The sequence below is a fragment of the Micromonas pusilla genome (assembly GCF_000151265.4).
Source record: "Micromonas pusilla CCMP1545 genomic scaffold MICPUCscaffold_4, whole genome shotgun sequence".
Classification (NCBI taxonomy): domain Eukaryota; kingdom Viridiplantae; phylum Chlorophyta; class Mamiellophyceae; order Mamiellales; family Mamiellaceae; genus Micromonas; species Micromonas pusilla.
In genome coordinates this window covers 311719-326469 of record NW_003315885.1, presented here as the reverse complement: position 1 = coordinate 326469, position 14751 = coordinate 311719, and the positions used below count along the sequence as shown (strand labels likewise).

General features: G+C 64.4%; 5 protein-coding genes across 5 annotated transcripts; 2 read left to right on the top strand and 3 right to left on the bottom strand.

Annotated features, from left to right (window-relative positions):
* Positions 1-61: 61 nt before the first annotated feature.
* On the bottom strand, positions 62-1409 carry MICPUCDRAFT_26188 (uncharacterized protein). The gene is made up of 2 exons (XM_003057599.1): positions 1034-1409; positions 62-849 (listed from the first exon to the last, which is right to left on the bottom strand). The coding sequence occupies exons 1-2, from the start codon at positions 1390-1392 to the stop codon at positions 123-125; spliced, it is 1086 nt and encodes a 361-aa protein (XP_003057645.1). The 5' UTR covers positions 1393-1409; the 3' UTR covers positions 62-122.
* Positions 1410-1772: 363 nt separating this feature from the next.
* MICPUCDRAFT_46961 (uncharacterized protein) lies at positions 1773-5886 on the top strand (the record flags this gene model as incomplete). The annotated part of the gene is made up of 5 exons (XM_003057963.1): positions 1773-1872; positions 2084-2637; positions 2781-3776; positions 3943-4614; positions 4964-5886. The coding sequence occupies 5 exons, from the start codon at positions 1773-1775 to the stop codon at positions 5822-5824; spliced, it is 3183 nt and encodes a 1060-aa protein (XP_003058009.1). The 3' UTR covers positions 5825-5886.
* A 60-nt stretch (positions 5887-5946) lies between these two features.
* Positions 5947-8205, bottom strand: MICPUCDRAFT_57034 (uncharacterized protein; the record flags this gene model as incomplete). The annotated part of the gene is made up of 3 exons (XM_003057598.1): positions 5947-6565; positions 6717-7619; positions 7824-8205. The coding sequence occupies 3 exons, from the start codon at positions 8203-8205 to the stop codon at positions 5985-5987; spliced, it is 1866 nt and encodes a 621-aa protein (XP_003057644.1). The 3' UTR covers positions 5947-5984.
* A 418-nt stretch (positions 8206-8623) lies between these two features.
* MICPUCDRAFT_6567 (uncharacterized protein) lies at positions 8624-9250 on the top strand (the record flags this gene model as incomplete). The annotated part of the gene is made up of 1 exon (XM_003057962.1): positions 8624-9250. A coding segment is annotated over one exon (627 nt), but the record flags the coding sequence as incomplete, so codon positions are not given.
* Positions 9251-9484: 234 nt separating this feature from the next.
* Positions 9485-14458, bottom strand: MICPUCDRAFT_45432 (uncharacterized protein). Its single transcript, XM_003057597.1, has 6 exons — positions 14376-14458; positions 13964-14153; positions 12016-13748; positions 10835-11723; positions 10382-10647; positions 9485-10192 (listed from the first exon to the last, which is right to left on the bottom strand). Exons 1-6 carry the CDS (start codon positions 14391-14393, stop codon positions 9572-9574), a joined length of 3717 nt encoding a protein of 1238 aa, XP_003057643.1. The 5' UTR covers positions 14394-14458; the 3' UTR covers positions 9485-9571.
* Between the last annotated feature and the right edge of the window lie 293 nt (positions 14459-14751).

The window sequence follows — 14751 nt, the reverse complement described above, 5'->3', positions numbered from 1 at the left end:
CGTTTACGACGACGGGAAGGACGACGACGACGACGACGGCGACGACGACGCGCGAAAAGGTGATTTATGAGTTGGGATACGCGGTCCATACGTTAGGATTCTACGTAGCCCGAGCGCGTCGTTCATCTGCGATCCCTCGAGCGCGAGCGCGACCGGTCGCCTCGGTACCTGTCGCGGCTTCGGTCGCGCGGGCGATCGTACGGTTTCCCCCGGTCCCTGCTCCGGTCCCTCCCGCCGCCGCCGCCGCCGTTCTTCCCCGAGTCCTTCCCGTATAGTTTACCGTACCTCCCCGGGTCGCGGTCGCGGCTCCGATCTCTTTCGCGGCTCCGATCTCTTTCGCGACGACGGTCCCTGTCCCTGTCGCGATCTCTCTCCCTGTCTCTGTCTCTGCCGCGGTCCCTGTCTCTGTCTCTGTCGCGGTCCCTGTCGCGGTCCTTGCTCGCGGCGCCCGCGGCGACTGTCGTCGTCGGGTCTACCCCGCGGCCTCGCTCCATCGCCGCCTGCACGTGCGGCGCGCGCTGTCCCATGTTGACCGACAGCGCCGCTTTCACGGACATCGGGCGCGCGCCGCCTGAGCTCGGGCCGCCGCCTCGGCGTTGACCGCCCGCGCCGCCGCATCCCGCGGCTTTGTCCGAGAAGCCAAACTTTTTGATGCGCTCCACGAGCGCTCGGCGCGAAACCTCCGGTATCCTTGGGAAGATGGTCTCGAAGTAGTACTGGTCCAGGATCAAATCTCGGACGAACGCGCCCATCGTGACGCTCTTTCCGTGCGGCGACGGAGAGAACTCCTCCTCGTCCCTCAAGAACTCGTCGAACCAGCGGCCGAACTCTTTCGGATCGCGCGCGTACCTCAGGGTCGTTCCATACAAAGCGATGGCGGGGTGGAGTTCATAGGCGTCAGTTGGAGTTGAAAGGCGCCGAGGGCGGGTATTGAAAGCGAGGGGTGGGCGGAGAGACGTGCCGGGAAAAGTCCTTAAGGATCGGCGTTCACCACGCGAACGGGGTCGTATGGGGACCAGTGTGTAGAACGTACCTCACGTACAAGAATCCGAGCGCGCGAATGTACGGCGAGTCCCCGTGGTTGATCAGGTGCTTCACCTCGTTGTCCTCGATCTCCATCGTGAATAGGCGGTAGAGGAGGCAAAACGCGGTGGACGGCCCGCGCGCGTTGCCGCTCATCCACGGCTCGACGTGATCCACCTCGTTGTAGATCTCGTCCACGAGCTCGTAGAAATCGTTCATCTTGACGAGCTGCGAGAAGTAATCCGACGCGAGGATGTTCGTGCGCAGGACCTTCTCCATGTTGTACGACTTCCCGTTGTCCAGGGCTTGGCCGCCGAGGAGCGCCATCGCGGTCGCATCGCCGTGGATGCGGATGGACGCGCGCGACATTATTGTCCCTCCTCTCCGCGCGCCGGCACTCTGGACGCGCGCAGAGTGGAATTCGCGCCTCCTCGGTCATCAAAAGCGCAAGCGGTCGGCCACGAACTAGATCTGGCGGCGCGGCGCGGCGCGCCTGCGTGCGTCGTCTTCGTGCCGTCCCTCCTCGCGCCCTCCGCCCGTCATTCCGACGCGCGCGCGCAGGGAGCACCCCACGCGCCTCGAGAGCGACTCGACGTTACCGTCGTCGCCCGTCGTCTCAACGTCCATCCCTCGTCCTCGCGGGCGTACCAGCGCGCGAGCGTCGTCGTCGCGCCTCGCGCGAGCGCGAAAACTTCCTCCTCGCCTCCGATCGCGTCGTCCGTCCGCGCGTCGTCCTCTTCGCCGCGACGATGGCGACCGCGCGCCGCGACACCCTGCTCGAGCTCCAAGCGAGAGCGCAGAAGAAATGGGCGGACGAGAAGACCTTCGAGGTCTCCGCGCCCAAGGACGGTGCGTCCGCGCGCCGTCGTCCCTCTCCCGTCGTCGTCGTCGTCGTCGTCGTCGTCGTCCGCCGGATAGCTCTCGCGATCGACGATCGATCCATCGACGAGGTTCCGAGCGATCGCGCGGCGTCTCCTCTCCGCGCGCTCTCCCTCTCTCCCTCCCCGCCGCTCACTCACCCCCGCGCCGCCCGAACCTTCCGCGCCGATCGAACCCGCAGGCTCTAAACCGCCCAAGTTCTTCGGGAACTTCCCGTACCCGTACATGAACGGGATGCTGCACCTCGGGCACGCGTTTTCGCTCTCGAAGCTCGAGTTCGCGAGCGCGTATCATCGTCTGAAGGGCGACGAAACGCTATTCCCGTTTGCGTTTCACTGCACCGGGATGCCGATCAAAGCGAGCGCGGACAAGATCAAGAACGAGATCGCCAAGTACGGGAACCCGCCGGTGTTTCCCGTGATCGACGAGGCGGCGGAGGCGGCGGCGGCGGCGGCGGCGGCGGCGCAAAAAGCCGCCGACGCGAAAAACGCCGACCCGACCAAGTTCGCCGCGAAAAAGTCCAAAGCGTCCGCGAAAGCGGGGACGCAGACGTACCAGTGGGACATCATGAAGAGCTCCGGGATCGGCGACTCGGAGATCCCGCCGTTCGCGGACCCGTACCACTGGCTCGATTACTTCCCCCCCCTCGCCAAGCGCGACGTCGCCGCGATGGGATGCCAGGCGCGTTCTATCTCACACCGGTCCCCATACGACCGCGTCGGCGTGGTGAACGCCGTTCCTTAAGGACTTTTCCCGGCGCATCTCTCCGCTCACACATCGATGGTTTCAATCCCGACACACCTCGACGCCTTTCAACTCCGCTTCTGACGCCTTTCAACTCCACCCCGACGTTCGCTCGTATGGACGATTACCCTCAGGTGGACTGGCGCCGGTCGTTCACCACCACGGACCACAACCCGTTCTACGACGCGTTCGTGCGATGGCAGTTCAACACCCTGAAGAAGATCGGGAAGGTGATCAAAGCGAAGCGGATGGCGGTGTACTCGCCCCTCGACGGGCAGCCGTGCGCGGATCACGACCGCGCGTCGGGCGAAGGCGTCGGCCCGCAGGAGTACGTTTTGATTAAGATGCGCGTCTACGACGAGTGTCTCGTCGGGGAGCTGGCTCCGCTCGCGGGGAAGAACGTCTTCCTCGCGGCGGCGACGTTGCGGCCGGAGACGATGTACGGACAGACGAACTGCTGGATCTTGCCGGACGGCGATTACGGCGCGTTCGAGATGGCGAACGGAGACGTCATGGTCATGTGCGACCGCGCGGCGAGAAACCTGAGCTACCAGGAGCGCACCAAGGCGGAGGGCGACACCGGGAAGATCCTGTCGTTCAAGGGCGCGGCGCTGATCGGGTGCGCGGTGAAATCCCCGCTCGCGATCCTCGAGAAGATCTACTGCTTGCCCATGCTGACGATTCTGATGGGGAAAGGCACGGGGGTGGTGACGTCCGTGCCGTCGGACTCGCCCGACGATTTCATGGCGCTCTCCGACTTGAAGGCGAAAAAGGCGCTGCGCGAAAAGTTTGGCGTCCTCGACGAGTGGGTCCTCCCCTTCGACGTCGTCCCGTGCGTGCGCATCCCGGAGTTCGGCGACGCGTGCGCGCCGATCGTGTGCGAGCAGCTCAAGATTCAGTCGCAGAACGACAAGGCGAAGCTCGAGGAGGCGAAGCACAGGACGTACCTCAAGGGGTTCACCGACGGCGTCATGCTCCGCGGCGTCTACGAGGGCGAGCCCGTGAAGATCGTCAAGCCGAAGATCAGAGACCTCATGCTCGAGAGCGGCGACGCGATCGTGTACAGCGAGCCGGAGAAGCAGGTCATGTCGCGGTCAGGGGACGAGTGCGTCGTCGCGCTGACGGACCAGGTGCGTCCCATACACTGGTTCCCATACGACCCCGTTCGCGTTGTGAACGCCGATCCTTAAGGACTTCGCCCGGCGCGTCTCTCCGCCCACCCCGCGCTTTCAATCCCCGTCCTCGACGCCTTTCAACTCCAACCGACGCCTTTCAACTCCACCCCGACGACGACAGTGGTACCTCGAGTACGGCGAGGAAGGGTGGCGAGAGAAGGCGGAGAAGTGTCTCGCGGGGATGCGCACGTATCACGACGAGGCGAGGAAGGCGTTCGAGCACACGCTCGGGTGGCTCCGGCAGTGGGCGTGCAGTCGCGCGTTCGGGTTGGGGACCAGGGTGCCGTGGGACGAACAGTTTCTCATCGAGTCGCTGTCGGACAGCACGATTTACATGGCGTATTACACCGTCGCGCACTTGTTGCAGGGCGGGGACATGTACGGGTCGGCGAGGCCGAGCGTTGAGCCGAGCGCGATGACGGACGAGGTGTGGGACGCGGTGTTCCTCGGCGTCCCGCTCCCGGCGGGATCGGATTTTCCAAAGGAGCTGCTGAAGGAGATGAAGACGGAGTTTGAGTTTTGGTATCCGTTCGACCTGAGAGTCAGCGGGAAGGATTTGATTCAGAATCACCTCACGTTTTCCATCTACAACCACGTCGCGTTGTGGGCGGAGGACGAGAGTAAGTGGCCGCGCGGGTTCCGAACGAACGGTCACCTGCTCCTGAACAACGAGAAGATGAGCAAGTCCACGGGCAACTTTAAGACGCTCAAGGCGGCGATCGAGGCGTACTCGTCGGACGCGATGCGATTCGCGCTCGCGGACGCCGGGGACACGATCGAGGATGCCAACTTTGTGGACGACACCGCGAACGCGGCGATTTTGCGTCTCACGAAGGAGCTCGCGTGGATCGAAGAGATGCTCGCGCTCGCCGCCGCGGGGAAATTGCGGACCGGCCCGTCGGATCAGGCGCGCACTATACGCCCGCCGGCGTTTCTCTCCGCCCATCACCCCTCGCTTTCGATCCCGATCACGCGCCTCGACGCCTTTCGACTCCATAATCTGACGCCTTTCGACTCCGCCCCGACGTCGTCGCTTCGCGCGGAATCGCCCGCAGACGTTCGGCGACCGCGTCTTCGCGAACGCGATGAACCACGCGATCAAATCCACGGAGGAGCACTACGAGAACATGATGTTCCGCGAGGCGCTGAAGTGCGGGTACTACGACCTGCAGTCCGCGCGCGACGCGTACCGGCTCCAGTGCGGCGGCTTGGGCGAAGAGGGCAACATGCACGCGGAGCTCGTGAAACGCTTCATCGAAGTCTCGACGCTTCTCCTCGCGCCATTTTGCCCGCACACGTGCGAACACGTGTGGGGCGCGCTCCTCGGAAAGCCCGGCACGGTCACGAAAGCCGGGTTCCCGACGTACGTCGAGCCGGACAAGGCGCTCATGGCCGCGGCGCGGTACCTGGACGACCTCGTGTCGTCGATTCGAAAGGGCGTCGCCAAGGCGACGGCGCCGCCGAAAAAGAAGGGCGCGGGGCCGCCGCCGCCGATCAAGACGTGCGACGCCGCGCACGTGTTCGTCGCGGAGAAGTTTGGCGGGTGGCAGGAGGTGTGCCTCGGGATTCTCGCGGAGAAGTACGACGCGAGCGCGAACGCGTTCCCGCCCGTGAACGAGGTGTTGGACGCGGTAAAGGCGAGCGAGCTGTCGAAGGATGCCAATTTCAAAAACGTCATGAAGATGGTGATGCCGTTCATCAAGTTCAAGCAGGACGAGGCCAAGGCGGTCGGCGAAGACGCGCTCAGCGTGCGCTTGATCTTCGACGAGGCTGGCGTCTTGAACGAGAACGCGGCGTTCATCGCCAAGGCGTGCGGGTTGAAAGCCTTCGCGGTGTTTTCATCCGCCGGGGACGCTTTGGACGGCGCCGCGGCGGAGAGCGTCGCGGCGGCGACGAGCGGCGGCGTCAAGGTGGACGCCGCCACCCCGGGGGCGCCGGCGGTGTATTACATCACGTCCACCGCGGAGGACATCGCGGACGGCGTCGCGAAGATGGAGGTGTGATGAGATGAGATAGATTTCTGAACGTTTCTTCTTCAATTCATTATCTGATGGATGGATGGATGAACACCTCGTGTCGTCGTCTTTTTCTTCGCCCGCGGCGCTGCCTTTTTTCTCTTCTTCCAGTCGTCCACGCCGGAACGAACGTCTCTCTCTCTCTCTCTCATCGCGCCAGCTCTTCTTCCACCGCGTCGCGCGCCATCGCCTCCGTCGCGGGCGCGGGCGCGGGCGCGTCGCCGTCCTCCTCGTCCTCGTCCTCGACGCCAAACTCCATCGCTTCCTCCATGGCGTCGTTCACGGATCCGCTGAAGAGCTCGTGGAACGCGATCTGATCGTACCAGGCGTCGTCGTACTCGCTCAGCGCGTCCGCGTCTTCGAACAAGTTGACGCACTTCCCGCACGTCTTACGGCAGTACCCGCCGTTCTCCATGAACCACTCGTCGCACTTGCCCCACCGCTTCTGTTCCGCGCACGTGTGCGTCGCGCCGCCGTCGTGCGACGGGACTCGCTTATCGTAGCAGTCCAATCCGGCTTCGCGCCTGGACCGGCGCGTGAATCGCGATTCGGACGGCGCGCGACCGAACCGACGTAGACGCGCCCCGACGACGGCGCCGGCGCTCGCGTCGGAATCCGCGACGTTCAGGTACACGGTCTCGCCCTTAGGGCGCGGTCCCGCGACGAGGAAGAACCTGTCGACCGGGTACCGATACGAGTTTTGCTTCGTACGCGCCGTCGCGCGCTTCTCTGAGGGCCGTTCCATACAAGCGAATGTCGGGTTGGAGTTCATAGGCGTCAGTTGGCGTTGAAAGGCGTCGAGGACGGGGATTGAAAGCGGGGGGTGGGCGGAGAGATGCGACGGGCAAAGTCCTTAAGGATCGGCGTCCACATCGCCAACGCGGTCGTATGGGGACCAGTGTATAGAACGCGCCTGACGTCGTGACGGTCCAGCATTCCGCGCGCGCGTTTTCGCTCAAGTCGTCAAAGTCGCACATGAGCGCGCCGAACTTGTTCGCCTCCGGGGCTTCCTCGCACGCGTCATCGTTCGGAAGGCACTTGCTGCTGTACACTTTCGACCAGTGCGGCGCGGACTTGAGCTGCTCCTCGTTCTTGTATCCGCCGATGCCGACGACGGCGACGCCCGCGGTGCCGTTCTCCCCGGGACTGATGAGGGTCGTTCCGTACAAAGCAGCATCGTCGGGATGGAGTTGAAAGGCGTCAGGCGGAGTTGAAAGGCGTCGAGGCGTGTCGGGATTGAAAGCGAGGGGTGGACGGAGAGACACGCCGGGAAGAAAAGCCCTTAAGGATCGGCGTTCACCGCGCGAACGCGGTCGTATGGGGACCAGTGTAAGGAGAACGCGCCTGAGATGCACGACGTCGTCGTCGGGGCCGTTCGTTTGGATATCCTCGCTCGTGTGGCTCCACCGCTTCGTGCCGAACCTCTTGAGCTCGCGCGTCCGCGAGTACGTGTGCGCGTGCCCGGTCACGATGAACGCGCCGTGCTTTCGACAAATCTCGTACGCGCCCCATCCGACGCTGTCGCCTTTGTACGACACTTGCATGTTCGCCATGGTCATGTGCCACGCGCAAATCTTCCACCGCGACGCGCTCTTTCGCAGCGCGTCGTCGATAAACGCGTAGTGGTCTCGATTCGCGGACTCGCCCGCCTGGTCCACGCCCACGGCGCTCAGCACGATCGTCACGCCGCCGTACTCGCACGCCATGGCCTCGCCGTACTTCCCCTCGCAGCTCGCGCCCGCGGGCACGGTGTCGGATAACATCGCGGCGTATCCCTCCGGCCCTGAGGGTAATTTTCCACGCGAACCGACGTCGGGGCGGAGTTCAGGGAGGGGCGCGTCAGTGGGAGTCGAAAGGCGTGGTCGTCGGGGATCGAAAGCGAGGGACGGGCGGAGAGAAACACACGCCGGGAGAAAAAGAAAAGTCCTCGAGGATCGGCGTGCACCGCGCGAACGGGGTCGCATGGGGACCAGTGTATAGAACGGACCCGACCACAGCTGTTCTACGTCGTCGAAACCGTCCGCGTCGTGGTTGCCCTTTGCGGCGAGATAGCCCACGCCCTGGTCGATGATCGTCTCGTCCACGAAGTGGCGCCACATCTTCGGCGCGGACTCGTAGTCGAGGTCGCCCGCGTGCACGACGAGGTCGACGCCGTTGTCGATCAGGCCGGCGACGACGTCCCTCGCTCGCGAGTAGAGACGGCAGGGTTCGTCCTCGAAGTCGCGGCAGTCGACGCCGTCGACGAGGTAGGAGGGCGCGCGTCGGTTGCCGTAGAAGTCGGTCCAGTGGTCGCCCGGGTTGTCGTTCCCGATGCCCGTGTCGCCTGCGGCGCGATGGGCACGGGGTGGGGGTCGAGGGAGCGACGTCATCACATCACGACGTTGGTTGACGGGAGAACAGCCGCGCGCGGACGAGAAAAGGAGGGACGACGCGAGAGGAACCGAACGACGGGGGCGGCCGCGGACGCGCACCGAGGAAGGCGATTCGCACGGCGCGCGACGGCGTCGCCGCCGCCGCGAGCGCGAGGACGACGAGATCGAAGACGGCGAGACGCATGACGCGCGCCGCGCGGGGGTGGGGTTAGGCGCGCGTGGGGAGTGGCGACGGCGACGTGGCCGCGTGCCGCTGACGTCTTTTTCTGAGGCGTCCGAGGACGACACTTTCCGCTCCGAGCGTCGAACTCTTCTGACGCGTTTTCCGAGAGATCTGCCGCCACGCAGATCTCATCACTTTTCATCGCCGCGACGCGTCTCGGCTTCGCGCGCCGAGATGTCCGCGTCGTACGTCCTCATGGAGGTCGTCGCCCCCTCGCTCGGGTTCACGCTCGCGAACGTCATGTTCTTCAGCGCCGTCCCCGAGATGCTCCGCAGGAAGCGCGCGAACGACCTCGGCGAGATGAACCCGTACCCGTTCCCCGTCATCTTCGCCAACTGCGTCGCGTGGATGGCGTACAGCTGCTACATCGACGACTACTTCCTCTTCTTCGCGAACGCGCCAGGGTGCATGATCGGCCTCTTCTTCACGCTCGTCGCGTTCGGCCTCAGCGAGCACGGCTCCAGGGCGAGAGACGCGCTCGAGCGCATCGCGATGGCGCTGCTCGTCGCGATGATGGCTCTGCTCTTCTTCGTCGGCATCCCGGGCGCGAATCTCGACGTCGACGTCAAGCGTCAGGTCGTCGGCGCGTTCTGCAACGCGGTGCTGCTCGCGTACTACGCCGCGCCGCTGAGCGTGATGAAGAGAGTGATCGCGACGAGGGACTCGTCCAGCTTGCACGCGCCGCTCGCGGCGGCGAACACGGTCAACGGCGCCGCGTGGTTCACCTACGGGATGGCTCTGGGGGACTGGTTCCTCGCCGCGCCAAACGCGATCGGCGCCGCGCTCGGGATCATTCAGCTCGTCCTGCTGCGGGCGTATCCGAGGAGGAAAGCGCTCGAGGGGACCCTTGGGGGGGTGTTGCCCACGGCGGCGGGATACGTCACGCCGTCGCTGAGCGCGGCGGATCTGCTCGCGATGCAGGACGGCGCGCCGTTGGGTTCGGCGGCGCCCGTCTCTTCCGCGTGAGAAGAATAGCAAAGTACGTGAGTACGTAAGTACTTCCGTGCTCACTAGCGCAGAAACATAGGCCTTCCTACCGTAGAACGTCGACGTCGTTCGTAGAACGTATTATGATGACATGTGTTGAACAGCTACTACGTTTACCGCGCGACGCCGACCGTCCTCCGACCTCCATCCTCCTCACCGCTGCGACGGCGACACGACGAGCCCGGCAGCCTCCACGCCGACGGCGCCGAGGTTACACACCGGACACACCTTGTTCACGTGATCCCCCTCCGCGATGAACTTCGCGCCGCAGCACGAGCACGCGACGTCCTTCGTGCCGCGGTAGATTGGCGCGAAAGTCGCCGAGCACACGACGAACGGATTGCGCGAGTCGTAGTCAAGCTCCACCTCGTCCGTGGGCGTTCGCTCGCACGCCTGGAGAACCTGCTTCGCCTGCTGCGCCACCTTCACCGGCGGGTTCAGCTCCAGCAGTCGCCGGCAAAAGTTCGCAGCGGTGTTGAAGTTCTTCAGCTTGAAGAAGAGGCTCATCGCGCTCCGCAACGCGAGCGACGCGTGAATCGGCTGCATCATCGAGTGCGTAAAGTACGCCGCGAGCTCCGCCGCCCGAACTGGATCCTCCTTGTGCTCCTTGCGCTTCATCTCGATCCGCAGCGCGACGGCGTACTCGCGCGCGATCCCCAATAGTTCCCTCACCTCGTCCACCTCCCTCCTGGAGTCCACGAGCAGCACCGCGACGCCGTGGATGATGGACTGGAACAGCTTGAGCGCCTCGCCAAACTTCCCCTCCGTCGTCGTCTTAGGGTCGTTCCAACATACGAGCGATTGTCGGGGTGGAGTTGAAAGGCGTCAGTTGAAGTTGAAAGGCGTCGAGGGCGGGGATCGAAACCGAGGGGTGGGCGGAGAGACACGCCGGGAAAAGTCCTTAAGGATCGGCGTTCACCACGCGAACGCGGTCGTATGGGAACCAGTGTGAGGAGAACGCGCCTTGTACGCCGCCTTGAGCTTCGCCTCGAGGACGGCGAGCGACGACACGAGCGCGGGCTGCGGCGTCTTGCCCACCGGCGCGTCCGCGTTCCAGTCCCTCCCGAGCGGGAACGTTAGGTTGGGTCCCATGGACGTCGCCGTCATCGACGCGTGCGTCGCGAACGCGGCGTCGATGAAGTGCTGCTTCAGCGGCGCGAAATTGATCACGCCGAGCTGGCGGTTCAGGAGCTTCATCGCGGCGTCGAAGTCGCCCGCGGCGGCGTGCTCTGAGGGTCGTTCCATACAAGCGAATGTCGGGGTGGAGTTCATAGGCGTCAGTTGGCGTTGAAAGGCGTCGAGGACGGGGATTGAAAGCGGGGGGTGAGCGGAGAGATACGACGGGCAAAGTCCTTAAGGATCGGCGTCCACCTCGCCGACGCGGTCGTATGGGGACCAGTGTGAGATAGAACGCACCACCCGGCACCGCGCTCTTCTCCGTCCATCTGCGCGACGGGGGGATCCCCGCGGTGGGCGCGACGAACACCTCGGACGGGCCGACGAGGCCGCCGTCGTCGTCGCCGCCGCCGACGTCGGGGGGCAGGTCCAGATCTTCCATGTCCCATCCCGCGTCCGAGTCCGAGCCGTCGCCGCCCTCCTTCTCTTCGTCCGACCCCGCGGCGAGGCCGGCGGCGGCGAGCGGGTCCTCCTCCTTCTCCTTGTCGTCATCGCCGCCGAGGTCGATGTCGAGGTCGTCGCCCCACCCTGCGCCGGCCTCGTCGTCGAAGCCGCCTTCCGCGTACGCTGACGCGTCGACCTCGCCGGATAAGACGCCCTCGAAGAAACCCTTCGACACCGTGAGCAGAGGCCAGTTATCCCCGACGATGATGGGCTTGGGGGGCGTGAGCGGCGCAATCTCCTCGCCTTCGGTCACCTCCGGGACCGCGATCCCCGCCTCGACGAGGACCGCCTCGAGGCGCTCCGCGTCTTCTTTCATCCCGTGCGTCGCCGCGGTGAGATACGCCAACGCGTGGTGCCCGGCGTTTTCGAGAATTTTCACGCGCTCGGGGACGTCGCCGAGGTACAACGCGTTGTGGAACTGGCCCATGACGTCGCCGCGCATCTCGGATATTTTTAACATCTTCTGCAGCTTCTCGATGTTCCCGGTGATGAGGTACAAGAACGATAGCCGCTCGAAGTTCTTCGTCTTCTGATACGCGAACTCGACGATCTGGTGGTTCCCCTGTCTCAGCGCCGCGACGCCGAGCTTGTGCCAGGTGTCCTTGTCGTCGAGCTCTTGCGCCGCGGAGAGCGCGACTTCGATGTTGCCGCACTCGAGCGCGAGTTCGAAGCGCGTGGACTCGTCCTGTGAGGAGGGGGGATGCGCGGGCGCGAGTGGGCGGGTGAGTTCGCGCTCGTCGGAGGGCGGGCGAACGAAACGCGCGCGAAGAGAGAGAGAGAGAAAAAGACCAGCGGCGGCGGCTCATAAAAAAATGCGAACAAGAAATCACCACGAACTCGAAGCATTCGCTTCGGAGGGATGTATGACGGTATGTGTGTTGAATCATCGCGACAGCCGCTGGGGGCGCGAAAAGAAACGCCGCGCCGGCGGCGGAGATAAAAGACAAAGACGGGCGTCGCGCGCCGCGCACGCGCACCTTGACGAAGTGAAGCGCCACCTCCGGGAACCCCTTCTGTTGCAGATACGCGATGATGGACTGCCCGCACAGCGACCCTGACTTGATCATCTGAAGCACGACGTCGTACTTCCTCTGCCCGAGCGCGAGCTTGAACATGTACTCGCTCGAGTCGATCTGAATCTGCCGATTCTTCCCGTCCCTATCGAGGCAGTACACCGTGTTTCCGAACACCTTCGTGAGGTACACCGGCGTCTCGAGCGTCCGGATGATGCCGCTGTCGCCGTTGGGCAACGCGTACTTGATGTGGTTCAACGTCGTGTAGATAAACACCCCGGCGTCGTCCCACGCCCCGGACTTGACCCTGATCGTCTCGTGCACCGTGCACGCGTGCCCGAGCTTGCGGTTCGCGATCACGATCGCGTGCTTCGAGAGCATCGCGACGAGAGACATGTCCGGGGACCACACCACGTACTTGACGTAGGGCGTGGCGAGCTCCGCCATCGTGGCGCGCTGTTGCACGTCGAACAGAATCATTCGATCCTCGCTGCGGCACAGGAGCGCGCCGGTGCCGGCGTAGAAGATGGCGTCCGTGGCGCTGTCGGGCGGGGAGCACTTCTTCGTGACCTCGTCTTTGAGGTTTTTCACCAAGATCTGGTGGTTGCCCTTGTCGAGGACGGCGAATCGGTTTCTCGCGACGAACACCGCCGACGCGCCCGCGCCTCTGCGGCTGTCGCTCGATCCTTCGCCGCCGACGCTGCCTTTCGGTAAGACGTGCAGCTCGTACGTCCCGCCGTCGACGTCGCTGTTGATGAGCACCGCGTTCTCCGCGGGGTTGTAGGACAACGACCGGGGGCCGGCGTTGCCGCCGGCGCCGGCGCCGGCGCGGCGAATCGAGATGAGCGGGTTATCCCTCCCAGACTGGTAATCGTACGACCGCAGGTACCGATCCTTCACGTAAAACAGCGTCCCTTGGTGCGTCGCGTACGCCGGGCGCTCGCGCTCGAGCTTGAACACGATCATCCCGCTGTCGTGCCCCGCCGCGAGGAGGTTCACCTCCGGGTGCGCGCTGAGAATCCAAAACCGGTCGTGCTCTCTTCGAAACGTCTGCACCCCCGTCCGCTTGCTCATGTCCCACACTCTGATGGACTTATCCTCAGAGTTCGAGACGATGATGTCCTGCCTCGCGTGAAACATCACGCACGACACGTTGTTCACGTGCCCGCGCAGGGTGTCCACCTCCCACGCCTTGGTATCGTTCATCCTCCACAGCTTCACCTGACGGTCATCCGCGCCCGAGACGATGAGCGGCAGCGACGGGTGGAAACTCGCCCAGTTCACGCCGCGGTCGTGGCCCTCGAGGACGTACTTCACGACCGCGTCGCCGCCGCCGAAGAGCTCGTTGTTCACCGCCTGCGGGAGACGCATGAGATCGTCCCCGGGCGCGACGGACTTTTTACGGAGCCCGCCGATATCCCATACGCGCACGGTTTGATCCAGCGACGCCGACACCACCAGATCTTCCTTCGGGTGAAACATCGCGCTCATGACGTAGTGGTTGTGCCCGGTGAGGACGCTGATGCAGTTGCGCGACTGCCAGTTCCAGATCCGGATCGTCTGATCGTCCGACGCGGAGACGATCCACGGGTACTCGGGGTGGAACGCGACGGTGCGGATGTAGTCGAGGTGGCCCAGCAGCGTGAAGAGGCAGCGGCGGAGTTTGTAGTTCCACACCTTGATCTTGTAGTCGTCGCCTAGTAGTCGAAGGGAGGGACGGAGGGCGGGGAGAAGCGTCAGTGGCGAGTCGCGTCGGATCTTGGTTTTCTTTTTTTCGTCCAGTCGCGTCTGGGGCGCGGGCGACGTCGGAAAAAAACCCTACGCGGGGGCGCGATGGCGCGACCGCGCGCGCTGCTCGCGATCGAGCGGACGCGAGCGCGGCGGCGGTCGACAGGGCTGATCGCGCGCGCACCTCCGGACACGAACAGCGGCTGCGAGTTGTGAAAGTGCACGCCTCGCACGGGCCCGTCGTGCTCGTCGAATCGATCGATGAGGGTTCCCATGCGGTAGTCCCACAGCTGGATCACGCCGCTGTGCAGCGAGGCGAGGATCCATGGCCGCTTCGGGTGGAACGTCAGGCCCTTGACGCGGTTGGATTTCGTCTGTGTGTTTAAGAAGTTTTAGCGCGATGCGCGTGGGGGGAGGTAGGGCGCGGAGGTCAGCGCGCGGACGACGCGAGCGCGCGATCTCGCGCGAGGAGGACGGGGGGTTGAAAGGACGACGAAGCGCCCGAGCGCGATGTTGATGGACATGACGCCCGTTTGGAGGGGGCATCGCGCGCGCGGGAAGACGCGCGCGGGGGGGGCGATCGAGGGCGCGCGCACCTCGAATTTGGTGAGCATCGCGCGCGCAACGACCGGGGGCTTTCACCCGTCTCCCCGATCAGTCGCCGTCGCGTCGCCGCTGCCTCAGCGCCGCGCGCAATGCCGTGCCGCGGCCTTCCTCCTCGAACAGTCGAACGCATCCCCAACGCCAACCCGCGGTCGGGTGAAGCGTCCTCAGATTCGGTTTCAAAAATAAAAATAAAAGGGCATTTCCAAACCGCTAAAAACATTTGATCGCGAGCTTTTCATCGGTAGAGTTGCAGCCGATCGCAGACCTTTTTATTACACAGTGTCCAGTCAGCGGACGTCTCTTCCAGTCGCCGCGACCTCCGTCGCGAGACGGACATTCTATCCACGCACACCTCATCGCGGCAGG

Coding starts and splice junctions, on each gene's coding strand:
- MICPUCDRAFT_26188 (XM_003057599.1), bottom strand. CDS start 1,392: ATGTCGCGCGCGTCCATCCGCATCCACGGCGATGCGACCGCGATGGCG. Junction 850..1,033: donor CTCGGATTCTTGTACGTGAG/GTACGTTCTACA, acceptor AACGACCCTGAG/GTACGCGCGCGATCCGAAAG.
- MICPUCDRAFT_45432 (XM_003057597.1), bottom strand. Junction 10,648..10,834: donor GAAGAGCGCGGTGCCGGGTG/GTGCGTTCTATC, acceptor AACGACCCTCAG/AGCACGCCGCCGCGGGCGAC. Junction 10,193..10,381: donor AGCTCAAGGCGGCGTACAAG/GCGCGTTCTCCT, acceptor AACGACCCTAAG/ACGACGACGGAGGGGAAGTT.